Genomic DNA, 20,284 nt, shown 5'->3' with positions numbered 1-20,284 from the left:
CCTCAGGATGTTGATTATGAAGATTCAGCAAAGTGATAGCATGCAATGTCAAAGAATCATGGTTGGTCACTCGTGTGGCATAAAGTTTACTTCCACTCATCAGCCCATGCATGGATATTGTCCAAATGCAGAAATATTTGGACATTGACTGCTTTAAATATTGGAGGAATCTCAAATGACAGAAAACATGGTCAAGCATAGCATTAAGGACGTTGTTGATGGAACCTACATCCCATTAACAAAAAGTTTTAAAATCCATTTGCAAAGGAAAGACAAATGACTCAAAACAGAAAGTTGATCCTTGTAGAGAGGGGACTTCGAGGCAGGCATCCTTGCAAGAGGCTTTGCAATAAGGTTAAAATAAATTGAGAGAAACACATATCTAAATAAACTCACCAACTCCCACAGCTACATGGACTATACCTCCTCCCACCCTGCCTCATAAAATAATCGCTTATTTCCAATTCCTCCGCCGCATCTGCTCCATGGAGGACTGATTCTACTGCAGAACATACCAGATGGCCTCCTTCTTCAAAGACCATAATTTCCCCATGCACACAGTCAATGATGCCCTCCAGCACATCTCATCCATTTCCCACATCTCCACCCTTTAACCACACTCCAATTGCAACAAGGACAGAATCCCTCCACTGGCCTGGAAGAATGTCTCATCGTCTGCCTTGGGATCCTCCAAACCCCTGGCAATGTGTATTTCACCAGTTTCCTCATTTCCCCTCCACCAACATTATCCCAGGTCAAACCTTCCAACTCAGCACCACCCTCTTGATCTGTCCATCTTCCTTCCCACCTATCCTTCCATCATCCTCTTTGACCCATCACCTTCATCATCTACCCATCACCTTCATCTACCTATCACATTCCCAGCTATCTTCGCCACCAGCCCCTTCCATTTATCTCTCAGCCCCCTTGGCCGACAAGCTTCAATCCGGAGTTGACATTTCAAGCCTATGCTCGAAATGTCGACTCTGCTGCACCTCAGATGCTGGCTGACCAGCTGTGCTTTTCCAGCGCCACCACCCTCTGCAAGGACTCAAAACGTCAATGGTTTAATCTCTCCACTGTTATTGCCCGATTTGCTGAGAATTTCCAAATTTCTAGCCTGCACGATATTGTGCTTTGGCATTACAACATCCTCCATGGCCCCAGGACAAATTATCAGTCAATAAACCACAACTTGTCAAATTATCTCAAAACAGATCATGTCAACAATTTTCATGTGGTTTTCAGAACAATCCCTAATTATAAAACCACTAAAAATACCTAACTAATGTGCTAGCAATGTGCATAATTTACTCAAATGGCATACACAATTGAATGTCACGATTCGGAGATGCCGGTGTTGGACTGAGGTGTAAAAAGTTAAAAATCATAACCAGGTTATAGTTCAACAGGTTTAATTGGAAGCACTAGCTTTCAGAGCGCTACTACTTCAACAGGTGGTTGACAATAAGGTTGTGCTTCCAATTAAAGCTGTTGGACTATAAACCTGGTGTAGTGTGTTTTTTAACCACTGAATGTAGCGTTCTGTAACCTGGTAGTGCCAAAAAAGGTTAAAGATGGATTGAGTAGTATAAGGCAGAACTTCCTACACGTAGTAGTACACCCAATCACACTGTAACAAATGATAATCCTGGGTGTGGGGAAGTCTCACTGTTATAACCTCGATTGGAGAAGGCTATGTGACCCTGCAATGGAGACACAGGCACACAGCCCTACAGTAATATACTTATCCTGTAACCCTGAGACTAGATGCATTGCAAGTTGGAAATGGGCCGAGTGCCAGTGACTGTCAATACGTAGCCACCAGGAAAATGTCGCAGCCCACCCCCCCCGGGTGGCAGAAAGCTCCACGGCGGGGGTGGGGGAAGCTGCCACCAAATTCTCTGCAGGTTAATCGCAGAACGGCTGGCAGCCCCACATCCTTGAAAAAAAAGGAAAAAAATACACGCGCAAACTTTTGAAGAGGGAGCCTTGTGGTTCTGGGCCCATAGCCAACCAGAATGGAGAAGGAGCCGCTTCACTCCGGCCCGGCCGGCCTAAAGGGCCCGAATGGCCGCGGGTACCAGGGCAGTCCCAAAGCCGGGCCTACAAAGCGAGCGGGAGGGTAACAGCATCGGGCCACAGCACAAGCAGCGGCACTGTACCTGAGCGTCGGGCCCACGCAGGCCGCGTCCGTGCTCTCGATCTCCTGCAGGATCCGCTCGTGTTCCGTCACCGTCTCCAGAGCCGCGGTGTCTGCCATCTTAGCGGCCCCGGCTCGGCTCGGCTCGGCTCCGGGCGGTGACAGCAGCACTGCTGCAGCTAACGGCGGCTCATGGCCCTGGCCTCCTGGCGGGCGTCGGGCTCGGCTCGGCCCGGCCCGGCCGCTTTAATGTCAACGACAACCCGTCCCTCACAAACCCGCTTCCGGGCCCGTTTTCACTTTCCTGCCCATCCCCATCTCCACCAGCGACCGGTAAGCGCGCTCCCGACGGCGCGCGGGCCAGCTAGTGGGACGGGGGCGCGCGCGTGCGAGCACCCGCCCGCCCGATTTCACCTGCGGCAAATCCACGGGTCCTAGTTGGTATGCGATATGTATACAAATGTACATTTAATTTTTGTTTTAAAAATATAGTCAGCTTTCACCGACATCTTTTGCACATGACATTCAAGTACTGACATGTGAACATTTTTCATTAAAGTTGTTCGAAAGCCGCTCAAAGAGGAACTAGAGTTTCCTTTCATGTTCCTGAATCTCGAACATCACATTAAATAAGGTTGGTGAAGTGCATCAAATTAAAGGAAAATTAATCCTTAGTATTGTATATGGAAAGCTCTAAAACAGAGAGAATGCACCTTTCCATCCCCATTGGACAAACCCAAGAACTCATTTCGGAATTCTGGGAGTGAGTTTGTTGGATCTACAGTCTAGACGGTGTGTGCTGGAACAGAACAGCAGTTCAGGCAGCATCCGAGCAGGAAAATCAACGTTTCAGGCAAAAGCCCTTCATCAGGAAGGGAGCTCTGTTCCCGATGAAGGACTCTTGCCCGTAATGTCGATTTTCCTGCTCCTCGGATGCTGCCTGAACTGTTGTGTTTTTCCAGCACACTCGAATCTAGACTGTGGTTTCCAGCATCTGCAGTCCTTGTTGGATCTAGTCTATTGCAGATATGAAAATCAAATTGTGATGAGTTTCTAGTAGCTTTCAGTAATAGAAACACTAAGAGTAGCAAACTTAGTTGAACTAAGGATAGAGAGGAGTTCCCTCGGGGGAAAAAAGCTATTTACCACAAATGCCAGATTTTAATGACAGTTGTAAGTGCTTGATTACATCCCCACACAGATGAGCAAGACCGTGCAAGTCCACTGGAATCCTTCCCTTACTTAGGCATATTCCAAGTTATAATCTTTAAAACGTTACGGAAAAAACTGCTGACTCTCTTGCCAAAGTATTTCTTACTAAAAAAGATGGGAACATTGGACAGCGTTGGACTCTTATCGTATTTCCTGACAAAAAACCGCTATTCGAGGACACTGGTTTCAGTTCACAAGCCCCTTAAGAAAAGCCAAGGCATGTTTAAGAGAACAGGAAGTTGTTTTTTTTTTAAAAAGTCGGCTCAATTAACAGGGAGTGGAAGCTCGTAGACTGAATACACAGCTGGAAATCTCTTGGTTAAGTCTCAATTAATAAAGTTTATTTAAAACGACCGAAAAGTTAAATTTTAAGATATACTTTCTCGCCCCACAAACGTCGCAAGCGAAAAAAATTAAGCTGATTCACGACCATAATCATGCTTCTTCACCCGATACTTATACACGTCGGTGAAATACGTACAATAACAATTCAGCTCAAAACAGAACTGCTATGCAAATTAGAACAAAACATATTTGCCGCCCTGTGAAGTCGCTGGCAGCAGTAAACGCAGGAGAAACTGAGGCAAAACTAACTTTCTGAAATCAAAAACAAAGAAAATACTGCGAATGTTGGAAATCTGAAGTTAAAAACGAAATACTGGAGAAACTGAAGAGATCTGACAAAATCCGTTTGAGATAAAAAGGTCATGTTTCGAGTCCACTTATTAGTTCGGAGCCATATCACTCTCCACAGACGTTTCCAGACCTGTTGAGAATCCCCAGAGCTACTTTTTAAAACCACGTGTTGTAGAACTAGTATGCAGTGTCCTGGCGAGAATCATTTTTACTCTTAGCCAATCACATGTTTTTAAATTCACATACTGATGACTTCTTACGATGCTGCATGATTAGTAACTACCTATTTTTACCAACAACATTCACCAACATAGATCTAATTTTGTAGTCATGTGTCTACTAAACTAGGCGACTGGAATTGCATTTTGCCCCACAATCAAACATCCCAGATTAAACTTGCATTATTTTACCTTTCATAGACAGTATTCCAAAAGTAGTAGCTGGAAAAGTGAGCAGAGAAATCATTGACAATAATTTTGCGTATGTTACTTTAAAAAAGTAAACACGACAGTAGAAAGTCAGGTCACCTACCGTAAACTCGTACCAAGTGGCAATTCTAACGTTTCAATCTCAGAAAAAACATTTTCATAAATTTGGCTTTCACGTTTTTCGCCTTTAGAAGCATTCGAAGTAACTGTTTTGCTGATCTGAGCCATTGTTTCAATACCTTCGTCCTTAGGTTTTGGAGCGAAATTTTCGTAGACTCAACCGAAGGGATGACAACAAAAAACTGCCGACGACAACAATGATCTCGTGATTCAAGAGCTATCAATCTAAATGTAGTATTACGATTTAATGCAAAAAAAAAAGAGACGGTCTATATACAGTCTGTCAACGCAAGAGGTGACTGGAGATAACTTATTTATAGCTCATGGTTATTTAAAGACTATCATATTTCGCAGTCCCTCTGATTAACCTTTTACAACACCAACATGATAACTTTTGCTTTCTGTACAACACTTTTGAAAATGCCATCCTTTCTAATCATTTTATAGAATAATAAGAAAACACGATACAGGATTCCCTAATGTTGTCACAAGGGTCTAATATAACAATTAAGAAAAAAAATAACAATTAAGTGACTATTTCTCCAGGAAAATACTTCCGGATATTGAAGCCTGTCAGCGACTTATTTCTCAAATCCGATTGGGAACGACTCAGTTAATCATTGTGGAATTGATCATCACGTTTCACAAATTTGTGTTTAGACTAAAATTCAGTCTGTATATTGGAAGGCTTATGACGGAGTTTGAGCTGTGAAATTATGACGAAATGTGGTACATCTTATTGTAGACTATGCGTCGATGAGAGAGGAAGCATTACGTTTATACAGTGTCCCAGTCATTACTAATTAAATGTTTTTGCAATGTTGCCACATTGGTAATGCGGGTGCAACTTTGAACAAACCGGTTCCACAAACAATGATATAAAAATGACCGTATAACTTGTTTTAATGATGTTTGTGTGAGAAGTAGTGAGCTTGCGGCTTTGGATCAAATCTCAGTTCAAAGTCTCATTCTAAATTGGCATTTTGGACACTGCAGCACTCTATCAGTACTGCATTTGAGTGTCAGCCTGGATTTTGGACAAAGTCTCTGGGGTAGAGCTTAACGTTTAAATCTTCTGAGACCCAGTGGAAAGCATTATTACTGAGCCATAGCTAGCATAGTTAAGGATATAAATTCTACAGTTTCCCATTGTATAGTAAGACAAGCTGCTTCCTAGTGATTGCATTTGTAATACCAGTTTTATATTTACACAAAAATTGGATGTATATAAAGATAACTGTGGAACAAAATGTTAGAGACAGATCTTGATCTGGCCCTGAATGTCCTGTAGTAGGTAATGTGAGATCACCTTGTATGAACTTAGCACTATGAAGAACATAACTTTGATGTGGTCAGATTTGAAATTCGCTTTCTGGGTACAATTTATAAACTTAGTCAGTTTTCGGTATTACCGAAAACGTTCTTCCACCTCTAGCCTTCTATCAGTGCAAAGTAGCTGCTAAAATAAAATGTCACATCTCCTGAAAAGTGAAAACAAAAACTGCTGGAAATATCCAACAAGTCAGGTGAGTATTTCATTTAATATTTTGTGTTGTATTGTTGGTAATAGCTGCTAGATAAGCAAGACTCATCATTTACATATACATATATTAACATTGCCTTTTCTATTAGACAGTGTGATTTTCAACCCGTTCTTGTCGTCTTTCTGGCTTTTATTTGCATTTAAAGCATCTACTTTCAGATTAGAAATCCAAAATAATTGCAGTCAATATTGTGAGGCAGATAAAACAATTTGTAAACTGTTATCCCACGGAAGCACATTACCATAATATCAGCATTTTTCAATAAAGCAGTAAAACGTATCTTTCATTGCTTTTAACATTTGGGGAATTTATTTCTCACAGGCGATTTAATTTTATAATCGTTATTGCCTATGTGGGATTCTATTATGTAAAGAATTCTGTTTAGATTTTTAGGAATGTATCAGTTCATATTACAATATGACATCTAGGCGTGGGTCTTTCTATTGTTCAACAACAAGATATACAGTACACCCTCTTCTCTGGGTGAGATTCTTCTCCATGACCATGAGAAATGATTCCTGGCTGTCTGGTATCTGTCATTGTTCTTCAGTGGCAGTGTCTGCTGTACTGTATGGAATGGAATTGGAAAATGATGTATTATCTGGAGAGATAAAAAAAAGTGCAAACTGTTATCATTGTGTACAAGTACTGTATATAACTGGATTTGATATTTTGAAAGGATTGTAAAAGCAAGTGCAGTTTAACTATGGACTTCAATGTACAAGGCTTATACTAGTAGGTTAGAAACCTTAAGGATATTTTTGGTCTTTATTACACACTACAATTATGTCTAATGCTTTTCCAATAATTTTGATGGGCTGTAGCTCTTTGGGATAACAAACTACCATTAAAGGATATATTGTGGTGATAACAGCAAAAGGGGCAATGTATTTACAACAGTTCAGAACAGACATGTGAATAACATGGTTGCCCTTAATCCTAAATAACTGGAGTCTTACTGCAAGCTACATGGAGAAATGTTGATGATCAAATCAATGCAGCTACTCATGCCATTCATATATAACTGCAGATGAGAAAGAAATTTGCTAAAATAAAACAAAGGACTGCAGATTCTGAAGATCTGGAGAAAAAAAAGCAGAATTTGCTGGAGAAACAACAGCATTATGAAGGTTACTATTGTATATAATGGAAAGTCAGACCAGACATGTTGCTTCAGTGGAAGAGGCTGATATGGAAATTTGATGCTCAAGATTCCATCTCTGCGCTCTTAAACAATTACTTTCCATGGAGTCAGCAGCCATCGATATTTAGAAAAGTCTTTCTTGTTCAGTTGTCTGCCTAAGGACAGGTTTAACCTAAAATACCTGCAAGCTCTATTATAGCTAGGGCAAGCAGGCAGATCTCAAATACACCCCAGTCTGACTGGGGAAGGAATTTTTCTCACTTTTGAAAACATGTTATTGGAACTCATGGTGAGTTGTGTTTGCACTGTTAGTTTTCAAGCAATGGGGGAGGTGAGATAAGATGGTATGGAACTACAATTGGCTGGCAAACAGATAGGTAATTGATTTGAACAACTGTAATTAGTTGTGAAAGTCAGTCTGATGACAACTCCTGTGTATTAGAGGTGCATACGATTTCTAGACAGGAAGGACGGATTGCCTCTCTATCCTTCAGAAAGTAACTCAAACTTGAAGACAGCAATTAGTTGCTGCCTCTAACTAGAGACAATGAAATTGAATAACTGATATATAAATTTTCCTGTGCCTTTGCCAAAAAACTGAAAATTAGGAAGGAAGGACTACACACAACAGAAGGTATTGAGAATAAAAAGAAATACCTATCAAAGCCTGTGAATTTGTTCTATTGAATAGTGATTTTTTCCACCACCTGTAACGCCATTTTGTTTTTTGTCTGCTTGTATGTGTGTTGGGGTTTTAAATAGGGTGAATGGTTTAACTATTAAAGTGGTATGTTGATACATCATAGTTATTTGCTTAGAATTTATTTATTTGTATCAGATGGTAGTTCTTGTTGAGCATAGAAATTTGGTTAGAGTTTTCTGTTAACCTGAGTCCATCACACAGGTAAATCAGATTAAATCTTCAACTTTTGTGACTATCTTGGGAATAGTGGTGCTCAAGTGTCAGCAGATCTTTCCAAATGGATACTAACAATCACAACATGTACACTTCTCAGACATGGAATTGACTGAAGGAAACATAAAACACATAAACCTATTAAGGATAAAAGCTTGAAAATCTTTCTTTGGCCTCCCCACTCCAACTCATGCATTCAAGCTATCTAATTCTCAGCTGAATGAAAACTTCAAATCAGTGTACACCACATAAGCTGGCATCCTTTTCCATAGATCCATTGCTCTTCGGGAAAATGCAATATCACACATTTACCAATTCTCGTTCTGCTATGAAAAAAAATGTTAACTTGACCCTGGGTATTCTCTAATCTACTGTACATTAAAGATAATTGGTCTGCATAAACCGTCTAGTTCCTGCATTGTTTTAAAAACTTCATTCAACTCACCCCTGTGTTTATGCTCTCTAAAGTCTAGACACTCAAATCAATAAACCTTATTTAATAAAGCAAGGGAAAGGTAATTGATCCCAGAGGTACTAGAGTGATGCACACCTATTGGCTTGTGAACTATAAACTGTCTGCTGTGCAGATGACCCAAGGGTACTTAATGTTATCTATAGAACATTTGCTTTATGCTGTTGATGACTTTCACTTTCTCTAGAAAGAACTCCTCTAAGCCATTGTTGTCTACAGGTTATTATGCAGGTTGTACAACAAACGTAAATCTCTTGAGACATGCCCAGGTTGGAGCATCATAGCTAAAGCAGACACACTGCCTGAGGTGTTTTTCCGCATGTAAATGGTGTCCCATTGTGAAGAAGTCATCATCTGTTTGTTCTCATATGGGAGTTGACTTAATGGACTTCCATTCTCTCATCCATTTTAGTTTCTTGCATTGTACATTTGAAATGCATGTGCAACACAGTAACAACTGGTAAAAAGAACAACATCGGGGAAGCAAAAACAGATTACAAAATAATTAATGCACAAGATGCAAAATGTTTCCTTTCGAAATAAATAAAAGCCTGAGATTAAACCTGATCAACTAATGTTTGAACAGGATGTATGTGTCCAGTTTTTGAAATATGAGGCTGTATATGTGGGAAGACTTTTGTTCAACCTATGAAATTTGGGCTGGAATCTTCAGGTCTTAGAAAGTTCCACAGTGTTGGGACCATTTCCAGGTTTTAGCTCTGTTCATGCCAATGGTTTGCCCGCTGGGGTTGCCAACTGTGATTAAATCTATTTCTGAAGTTTCATTACATCACCCGCCCCACTACTTCAGTCATATGTTACCCAGTATTTGTACTTATTTTTTAAAACAAACCTGTTCAGAGATGTTATTACATACCTCTGGAACAGGTGGGACTTTAACCAGGCCTCCTGCTGCAGGGGTAGGGATGCTATCACTCCACCACAAGAGCCCCCTTTGTCAGCCAATATATCCATCCATGTGATACAGTGCTTTTCTAAACCAACTGAAAAGTAGAAAGCTCCTTTACCCACCTGGATGATGTTTAGCTGCCAGTCAAGCATTTTCTCCACTATATTTTCAATATTTTTAGATTCATTAAGGAGAAATGTTTAAGGAAAATTACTTGAAAGCTATCTTTCTAATGCTGCTATGATTTATTGCCAGGATTGCACATAAGCAGTGTCCTGGATTCTTCAATTCCTGAAGATTCAGGTCAATCTTGGAGAGATAGAATACTTACTGCTCTCTAGTTGAATCTTACAGGACATGACTAATTAACATGATTCATTTGCTGCGTGATTAGGGATGGTGGCCAGGAAACTGAGTCTGCAGCATGATTGAGACAGCTATACTTAAATTAACATCAGCTTATAAAGCCTTCCCCCTCCCCCCCAGTAAATTAATCACCCCAAAATAACCATCAATACTTCACTTATCTCCTTCATTTGGCACTCTCACTATTCTCAGATAGATAATCACAGAAAATTATTTGAATCCTTTTAGTCTGATTTAGGTTTTCTTTTTTTTTCCCCTCTTTTTTTCTTAACCCCCACACTACCGCCTAGCTGCGGTAGTGCTTATCTTTTCCCCAGCACCCATGGTATGTGTGTGCAGGTGTGAGACACAGTGAAAGACACAAAGTGCACGAATCTTTATTCAAATTCCACCACCAGCAAGATAGGAAAACACCCGGGTGGCCAGTGAAAAACACTGCCCTTCACATCAAAGGGCAGTGCTGTGTGATCAAAAACAGTGAAGGGGAGGGTAGGGACTAAATCAAAATGGAGTTGGAGGGAGAAATGATGCACTCCACTCCCTGTAGCGCCCACCTCTCCCTGAACAACTCCAGGGTGTTGGTGGACACCGCGTGCTCCTTCTCCAAGGACACGCGGGCTCTAACGTAACCGCAGAAGAGGGGCAAGCAGTCGGCCCTAACGACCCCCTCCACGGCCCGCTGCCTGGACCTGTTAAGGGCCAGTTTGGCCAGGCCCAGGAGCAGACCCACGAGGAGGTCTTCAGACCTGCCCTCCTTCCTCCGTACCGGGTGCCCAAAGATCAGGAGCGTGGGACTGAAGTGCAGCCAAAAGCAGAGGAAGAGGTTTTTAAGAAAATCAAAAAGGAGTGCAAACGCCCACACCCAATATATACATGGTCCACGGACTCCACAGCGCCACAGAACAAGCAGTTGGGCTGGGAGTCCGTGAACCACCGCAATCTGCGGTTGCAGGGGACTGTTGCGTGCAGCACCCTCCACCCCAGATCCCCGAGAGAAAGGGGGAGGACTCCCGTGTAGAGAGTCCTCCACTGGGGATCCCCACCGCCCGGTGGCAAATGGGCACGTCAAGGCGTGTTCGGACGGTGGATGAGGGAGAAGAGGTGGACGGTGTGCAGCAGCAGTCTATACAGGGCCCTCCTTTTTACATCTTTGAAAGGGACAAAATTAAAATTTCAGAGGCAGCTCAGGTTGTGGGGCACAGGCTCCCGCGGGAAGTACGGGACCCTGATTTAGGTTTTCAGCTGTTTTTTGCTTGTTAGTTTTAATTGGAATATCACAATTGAGGGAGAGCACGATCCTAATTATTTTCTCTTGGCACTACCATTGGCCAGACCCTCAAATGCCTTGGATCTAATCTCTGGAATTCCCTTGATACACCTCTCTGGTCCTCTATGCCACATCTCACCCTAAAGACACTCTTAAAACCTATTTGAACATGTTTTTGGTCAATTAACTTAAAGCTCCCTATGTGTTCATTATCAAATTTGTTTTATAATGCTGCTACAAACTATTTTATTACTTTAAAGAAGGTTTTATGTATGTAAGTTGTTTATTGTAACATTCTTGAGTTCAATTTCAATTCCTTTTATCTTTTTGCTATCTATGGTTGTATTACTAAAATAATAATTTTCTGTTGTTTTATATCTTGTTAGTTTATACAGATCCTTCTTTGACATTCTGTTGTTATATTTCTATATCAATCTTAGAACTCCATCTTTTGCCTATAAGATTTATATCCTTGAATATTCCTCCTTATTTGTTCTGATTAATTGTTAAATTTATTTAGTCTTGCCCTGATCCTTTGTTTTTCTCCTTTATTGACCTATGTGCCTCTCATTTGCAGGCAATAACAATTCCCATTGTGATTTTACCTCCTCTGAACTGATGAACTCTGGTCAGTATTTCATGGAATCAAAGGTTGGGGGTGGGGGATGGGTGCGGGTGGACAGCTGTTGAGAACTAGGGTTTTTTTTCTGTTATGGAAGGCCTGTCAAATTAAATGTCATTCAGGCACTTGACAGGTCAGCTGTGAGCCTCCTTTAGGATCAAAGACCCTGGGGCAGAAGTGCCACCACTGGCAGTTTTACTGAATGGTAGTGCCACCAGGAGGTGGTGGCTGCTGCCTGTATGACACCAACTCAAAGTCTCGGAGTGTGGAGGGATATCGGTCAAAGGCCTGCTAGTACCATTTTCATTCATTAACCATTGTTCAGGTTTCAACCTCGTTATTAGGTGTTTGATTGCAGAAGGCATCATGAAGGGACGTTCTTAAAGAAAAAAATCAGGAAGGCAAAGAGGGTATATGAAATAACATTGGCAGAGAAGGTGAAGGTAATACAGAGAGATACCACAAGTACATTAAGAGCAAGAGAGCAACTAGAGGGAGAGCGTGGGGCCTATTAAAGATCAAAGAGGTTGTTGAATCCTCTGAGATGGGAGAGAAATTAAATGAATATTTTGCATCAATTTTTACTGTGGAGAAAGAACTGGAGACTAGAGAACTCTGGGAGATAAATATTGATGTTTTAAAAAACAGTTCACTTTCCAGAAGATGATATGCTGGGGTTTTAAGAAATTATAAAGGTTGATAAATCTCTGCGACCTGATCTAATATATCCCAGGACATTGTGGGAAGTCAGGGAGGAATTTGCAGGCCCCTTTCAGAAATATTTATATCCTTTATAACTACAGGTGAGGTACCAGATGACTGGAAAATGGCTAACATTGTGGCTTTGTTTAAAGAGGGTTGTAAGGAGAAGCCTGGGAACTATAGACCTGTCAGTCTGACTTTGGGGGGTGGGTAAGTTGTTGAGGTAATTCTGAAAGATAGGATTTATATGTGTTGGGAGAGGCAAGGAATGATTAGGGATAGTCAGCATGCTTTAGTACAAGGGGAATCATATTTCATAAACTTGTTTGAGTTTTTTGAGGAAGTAACTAAACAATTGAGGGCAGAGTGGTAGACATTCTGTACTACAGTTCCATGCACTATAAGATCAATGCGATTGGCAAAGTTGTGAATAGGACCCTCATCTGTGTAAGCTTGATGCTGAGACAGGGCATGTCGAAAGCATCCTGCATGATAATGGCCACCCTGATCAATTCATTACTCATTGTATATTACACAGACTCATAAAAGGGCCTACGACCAGGCTACCTCAAATTGCCCTGGAAACTGAAAGTATCTCAAACACTTGACAAACAGGTGAAGCTAGCCACCTCATGCGGCACAAATAGGTTGGACAAGTATTGGAAGTGGGTTTGTGTAAATTTCAGTTCCAGGCATTTTAATTGAATGGATTTAAAAATTTTAGAAAATAACTCCTTTAATTGCTCCTTTTTTTTGATGCTTGCAGTTATCTGTGACATTGCTGACAGAAAGGGTTGCCCCGACCAAATTGTGGTGGCAGCAAACACTGCTTTCAGAAATATATGTCAACATTACTCAGCTGATGACAAGATTGATAGGATGAGGAAAGTCATGAGTTTCAGCTATCTTCAAGTCCATACAACTGGAGTAAATCAATGAGCCATTGTAGAATATTAACTTACCTTCTCAACTCTGAAAATTCTTGATTCTCACTAGTTACAATAAGCTTAACAACCAATAAATTACAACAATTCTCAAGAACATTTTGTTCAATAAAGACCAGGAGGAATTTGCCATGTTCTGAGGTTAAGGCAGGGGCGCAGCGCTAGGTAAATTACAGCTACAGAAGGACAGCATACTGGGCAGAATGGCCTTCAGCAGTGCCACAACCATGCACTGATTCTGTGATAAGAATTCCACTTCAAGTCATACATCTTGTGTATTTTAGTCTATTGATCGACTGCAGATCTTTTTTGATATTTAAAAGTGAAATAATAGCTCTTGGTAACATTTTCATTGGTTACCATGCTTGATGAAATGACTAGTATCCCCCTACCCCTTCCATACTTCCAATATGTAGATAACACTATTGTAATATTTCAATCCACAACCACCTCAAAGAATTTCTTTATACAGCTTAGCAAATTCTACCTTGTGCTCAAATCTATAATTAAAGTAGAGTAATCAAACAAAGCTCCCTTTTCTCAATGTATTAGTTGGACAATATGCCAATGCATTCTCTACTGCTATAAACCAAAACGCCTATGTTAATTGTTCAATATGTGTTTGAATTCCTACAGTTCCTTGCACTATAAGATCAATCTGATTGGCAAAGCTGTGAATAGGACCCTCAGCTGTGTAAGCTTGATGCTGAGACAGAGCATGTCGAAAGTATCCTGCATGATAATGGCCACCCTGATCAGTTTATCACTCATTGTATATCACACAGACTCCTGAAAGGGCCTACGACCAGGCTACCTCAAATTGCCCTGGAAACTGAAAGTATCTCAAACACTTGACAAACAGGTAAAGCTAGCCACCTCATGCTGCACAAATAGTTTCTTCTACAGACCAGATGCTACAGCCAAAAAGACAATGTCTACCACTTAAATGAGCAATCACGGAAGAGTTAAAGCACAGAAAGAGACCATTTGGCCCAATGTATCTGTGCTAGCTCTTCAAAAGAGCATCATTACCTAGTGCCAAAATTTTGCTTTTCTCCCCCCCCCCCCCCCCCCAAAACTCTTGCACATTATTTTTACCTAATAATTGTTAATGCCGTCTTTCATATCTCAACTGAACTTGCCTCCATCACATTTTCAGGCAGTACATTCTTAACTACTTGCTGAACGGAAATTGTATTTTGCACATAACCCTTGCTTCATTTACAAATCACTTTAAATCTATGCCCACTTGCTCTCATTCCTTTCATAAGGGGATACAGTTTCTCCCTATCGACTCTAATCAGCTGCTCATGATTTTGAAAACCTCTATCAGACCTCTGCTTTACTTTGTTCTCAACAAGGAGAACAACACTAAAGAAATTGGGATATCCTCATAACGGGGTGGCACAGTGGCTCAGTGGTTAGCCCTGCTGTCTCACAGCACTAGGGACCCGGGTTCAATTCCAGCCTTGGGTGACTGTGTGGAGTTTGCACATTCTCCCCATGTCCATGTGGGATTCCTCCGGGTGCTCTGGTTTCCTCCCACAGTCCAAAGATGTGCAGGTTGGTAAATTGGCCAAGATAAGTTGCCCATAAAGACCAGTTATATATGCAGGGCCAGTGGCTTAGCCATGGGAAATGCAGGGAAAAATGTAGGAGGGTGGATCTGTGTGGGATGCTATTCGGAGGGTCAGTGTGAACTTGCTGGGCTGAATAGCCTGCTTCCACATAGTAGGGATTCCATGTTAACTGAAGTTCTCATCACTAGAACTATTCTTGTAAAGCACCTCTGCACTCTCAAGCGTAGGGATCATAGTCATATTGTGTACAGGTTTGGGTGTCACGCTATGCTCCAGTTGTGGTTTGTGTTTCACTGCTAGTGTGATGCCTGGTATGTAGGCCATGTGTCCTAATGACTTGGGGACCATATCAAACAACATCCTGTTGACTATCGTGCAGGCAGCTTGTTGTTTGTACTCAGCTGGCCTATGTTTGCAAACCTTAGAACACCATGTCCGACAGTGGATATAAGTCTAATATTGGGCAACATCTATTAAATAATCTGGACCAGGGTAAGAATGACATCAAAAATTAACTTTAAGGTTATTATTTGGGCTTGCAGTGCAATGTATTTGCAAATGCTCGAAACTATGTATGTTAACTTGGGACTATATAGGCAAAAGTATTTGTGCATATGTTGTACCTTCTCACACTGGGGGGAGAAAAAACATAATGGAGATTGCCAATATCTGCTGCATTCCCATTTCAACTGATCAGAGTCTACCTGTCTGGTCTGAGAACCAAGACTGGCAGTTAACTGCCGTATTTTCATGTTATGTTAGCTCTGTCAATTAGCACTGTCTTTTCGTGCTTTATAAATTAGTGTCCCTTGTTCAAGTCTGTTTTATACATGCTGGTCCTGATGATTGTAGGATGAAAGGCTTTGATTTTGTATCTCCTTTTAGCAATGTTGCAATCAATTCATTCTTGAAGTATTTGCAAATTATGACCTATATTTCTAGACACAAAAATGTTTAATCTTAGAATCTATTATTTTATCAGTAAATGTAAATTATGAATAATTACATAATCAACAAAAAGCTCATCAAATTCACTCATTAAAAACAAATGTGTTCCTATTATTTAATAAATAAATTCAAATTTGATAAATCATAACTACAAAATCTTTTTAAAATCCTGCGTTGTTAAAAAGACCTCAGTTACTTATAAGATCAGATGACTTAGCATCACTTCCTTGTCAATTTAGCACTCTGCTGATCTGGATTTTGTGCAAAAGCAATACTTCTTTTGTCAACAATTCTGCGGCTGTTTTACAATTTCAACAATTTGAAAACATTATTGTCTTTGTGTTTATCTGAATATTCTGATATATATGCTGCAAAAGGGGTGGCCTATTTCATGGAAACTTGTACAGGAACTGACACAAGGTAACACTATTAACAATAGGCCATGTAAAGGAAACTCTTTCGACATTTTGATTTATTTCAAAGAATGAAAGAGCTCAATGATATCCGTTAGTTACAGCACTGAATTGTGTTGATGATGTTGAAGTGCTTGCAAAGTTTTGCTGACCTTTCCCCTTGGCTACACTTATCTGCGGATACACAGCAGCCAAAGAAGGGAAAACAGCTTGAAGGGATCCGTTAACAGAAACACAATGGTGAAATCCAGTCCTTTACCAGTTAATTATGCATCACAGGAATTTGAGGTCTTTGCAAATGAATTATTGCCAAATTTATCAAACAATGTTCTTCTTACTTCCATAAGCTATCTCTGTAAAACACACAAAATAAGTGATTTTGTGATTGTGTGCAAACCCAAGTTGAAATAGGGCAAGTGTAATTCTTGGCAGGATAATGTTAGTAGAACTAACCTTGCTATTGTTTCTGTGTTGGGAAAATAGTGTGTCCCAGCTAGCTTTCAAGAGCTGCATCAGGAATCAAAGTTTTGGAAACAAAGCTCATCTGGTAGGTCTGAAAGAGAGTAGACTGTCCCCCGGTTCTCACTTTAATTAATGAAGATCATGTTGGAAGAAGAGCAAGAGAGAAAGGAGGTATTCTTTGGTAAAAAGTGCTTTAGGATCCTAATGAATGCTGCCATAGACCATGAAGGAAGCGATCAGGTCATGCAGCACCAGGTAGTGCAAGAAAAAGTTAAATGACATCATCAGATCAGTCAAAGTAAGGGGAACCAATTGCAGCTATCAAGATGACACTGTCTGCCATTTGTAATGACCTTCATCTAAACTGCTGAAGCATTTTGCCATAAATGCATTCAAGATAATAAAGACTCCTTTGTACTCTCAAGAAGTAATATTTCTTCACTTGTGTTCTTGTGTCCATTAAATCTAAGAAACTTCTATGGAATGTGGCACGCATCATGTTATTATAGCATTCTGGGTTGAAGGGTGACAGTAGGATTTCACTGCATGTCAAGGTAAATGTCACTTTTGTATCAGTTTTGAAGGAAAAAACAAGACATAACAACTAAGGAAGTGTAGGTAACCATCTGTCACAACTGTACAAGATTGAAATTTTATGTGGAATTCCAGTTCAAGTTCATCTTAAAAGTATTACTGAATGAAAAAGTGGCACATGCAATTGTGGCTGATGAAAAATGGTGAAGCATCCTTCTAAAAATGTTTGTCTTCTGAAAAGAAAAATAGCTCTGTTAGTGAGAGACTCGTTCTGGCACACACAACTGAGATTGCAAAGTTGAGGAATTGAAGATATTGCTATCAGTAATTTTAGATGATCTTACAAGCCATTTCTAGCTTCTAATTCTTTTTCAATTAAGCAAGCTATCTAAAGCATTTGTGAGTGAGGAACAGACCAAGTAGACAGAGGCTCCAAGTCACAATTTGACACTAATCAGTTGAATGACAGGCAAGTCACTTTTTGAGCTTGATGAAAAGTTTGTTTTGCTTACAAAACAACATACAATTGTGAAATCATTCAAATAATTTTGTTAGTTTGGCATTGGTAGTGGGGAAAAATACTAGAGTCCATTATAAAAGATGTAATAGCAGAGCACTTGGAAGGTAGTGACAGGATCAGACAAAGTCAGCATGAATTTACAAATGGGAAGTTGTGCATGACAAATCTGCTGGAATCTTTTGTGAATGTAATCATTGGGTGGATAAAGGAGAGCTAGTAGATCTGGTTTACTTGGATTTTCAGAAGGCTTTCGATAACTGTCCGACCGAAGAGATTAACATGTAAAATTTAAAGCACGTGAGATTGGGTATAGCATAGTGACATGGAAAGTGAACTGTCTGGCTGACGGGAAACAAAGGATAGGAATGAACGTGTCTTTTTCTGAGTGACAGTCACTAGTGGGTACCATAGTGATAAGTTCTTGGATACTAGCTATTCACAAAATATGTTAATAAGTTAGATGTGAAAATTATTGAGTCATATGCAAACCTGGAGACATAACAAAGCTGGGTGGGAGGATATGCTGTGTGGAGAATACAGAGAGGGTTCAGTGTGATTTGAAGAAGTTGAGTAATTGGGTGAATAGAGGGCAGATACATGATAATGTGGATAAATGAGAGGTTATCCACCTTGGTAGCAAAAATATGCAGGGAATTAATTATCTGAATGTGGATAAATTGTGAAAGGGTGAGGTGCAATGAGACTTCTGTGTCCTTGTACACTGGTCGCTGAAAGTAAGCATGGAGGTGCAGCGGGTAGTGAAGAAGGCAAATGATATGTTGGCCTTCAGAGTGAGAGGGTTAGAGTACAGGAGCATGGATGTCTTGTTCAGTCATGGTAAAAATCACACTGGGAGTATTGTATGCAGTTTTAGGCTCCTTATGCGAGGACGGATGTTCTGGCTATTAAGGAAATGCAAAAAAGCTTTACCTGTCTGATTCTTGGAAAGTCAAGATGTATGTACAGAGAGACACTGGATTAGTTAGAATTATATTCACTAGAATTCAGAAGAACTTGGTGAAATTGCACAGAAACCTATATATTAAAAAAAAACAGAAGTAGACAGAGTAGATGCAGGAAGGATGTTCTTGATGACTAGGAAGTCCAGAACCAAGAGTCCCAGTCCCTGGATCACAGGATAATGGTAGGCCTTTTAAGACAGAGATGAGAAATTTCTTCACCCAGAGAGTGGTGAGCCTGTGGATTTCTCTGCAACAGGAAACTTATGTCAAAATATTGAAGATTTCAAGAAAGATAGTTCGTAGGACTAATGGCATCAAAAGATACTGTGTAAAATGGAAACAGTTTGCTGAGTTGGATGATCAACCATGATCATATTGAATGCCAGAGCAGGATCGAAGGGCTGAATGGCCTATTTTTTGGTCTTATATTCTATATTTCTGCTTCTATCTGGTATTAGCAATTCCTTAATTGGCATTAATGATATTGTACTATTTGAAAGAAGTAACAGCTCAGATAACACTAGTGATGCAGAGTGTGACAGCGCAGAAGAATTATTTTTGGGCTTTTATGAATAATAAGACTTTATGCTGCATTGTTGTTTCTGTTCCATGATGCCACAATATTTAAAATTATATATCTATTTGCACTGGAATTTTTTTTCTTCTTAAATCCCTGCTGTTGTCTCATGAATATGCAAACACAGCTTCTTTATTGTGGGATTGTCCATTCTTCGAGCATTTGAGGAAAAAAATACTAGGAGAGTCTGAAAACTGGAAGTCTCCTTTCTTAGATGAAAGCTGGAAAGGACTCCCATTATAGTTGTTTGTCTAATTTGTTTTAATCAACATTTTCTATTATTTTGTGACTATGAAGCCATTTCTTTTCCTTTAATATTAGGTTTACAATCAGCCCCAAACAAAGTGGAAACCAAGCCCACTATATGAGAGAAATGTGTGGATTTTGCTTGATTAATTGCTATGCAACATGTGCTGAGCATAAATTGTTCCAGTAGCTTTCAGAAAGACAATGTGTGTTGACTTCCTGCTGAATCATCAGAAAGGATGTGAATTGAGCATAGTGATTTAGTACAAGAGGAACAGGCAATATTTTAAGATTAGATAACCCGCAATCGCTGTGTTTATATTTGCAAGCAATTGCAGTGTTGAGGAAATCTCAAATAAAAGTCAACTTGGTTCCTCATGTTCCCATAAAAACTGACTGAAATGTAATTCTTGTGTGATTTCTCATTTCAGAAATAAAAGACAACACCAGGTTATAGTCCTGACGAAGGAGTAGCAGTCTGAAAGCTTGTACTTCCAAACAAACCTGTTGGACTATAACCTGATGTTGTGTGATTTTTAACCATGTCTATCCCGGTCGAACACCGGCACCTCCACATTATTTCTGAAATGGTAACCAAGCCTGAACTAATCCCCAT

General features: G+C 40.1%; 1 protein-coding gene and 2 long non-coding RNA genes across 7 annotated transcripts in view; 1 reads left to right on the top strand and 2 right to left on the bottom strand.

The window, feature by feature from the left end:
• The window catches only part of exoc6 (exocyst complex component 6), a 204,938-nt gene extending 200,165 nt beyond the window's left edge, over window positions 1–4,773 (bottom strand). For 2 of the 5 annotated variants that reach the window (XM_043712483.2, XM_043712488.2), the window contains exon 1: window positions 4,523–4,653. In XM_043712483.2, coding sequence (XP_043568418.1) covers window positions 4,523–4,647 — 125 coding nt within the window. In that variant the 5' untranslated portion in view covers window positions 4,648–4,653. The other 3 variants (XM_043712486.2, XM_043712490.2, XM_087999000.1) reach the window with 2 other exon arrangements.
• LOC148145984 (uncharacterized) lies at window positions 1,705–4,793 on the top strand. The gene is made up of 3 exons (XR_015760949.1): window positions 1,705–1,910; window positions 2,703–2,777; window positions 4,671–4,793. It is a non-coding gene; the product is annotated as an uncharacterized LOC148145984 (long non-coding RNA).
• Window positions 4,794–6,562: 1,769 nt separating this feature from the next.
• LOC148145983 (uncharacterized) overlaps window positions 6,563–20,284 on the bottom strand; it is a 183,385-nt gene continuing 169,663 nt past the window's right edge. The window contains exon 3 of the long non-coding RNA XR_015760950.1: window positions 6,563–6,684. This is a non-coding gene — a long non-coding RNA (uncharacterized LOC148145983). The remainder of the gene's footprint in view (window positions 6,685–20,284) is intronic.

Source organism: Chiloscyllium plagiosum, unplaced genomic scaffold (assembly GCF_037043375.1).
Source record: "Chiloscyllium plagiosum isolate Xiang-an unplaced genomic scaffold, Cpla_swu_hap1 HiC_scaffold_22, whole genome shotgun sequence".
Classification (NCBI taxonomy): Eukaryota; Metazoa; Chordata; class Chondrichthyes; order Orectolobiformes; family Hemiscylliidae; genus Chiloscyllium; species Chiloscyllium plagiosum.
Note: the sequence above shows the minus strand (reverse complement) of the source record. Positions and strands in the feature narration are given on the sequence as shown.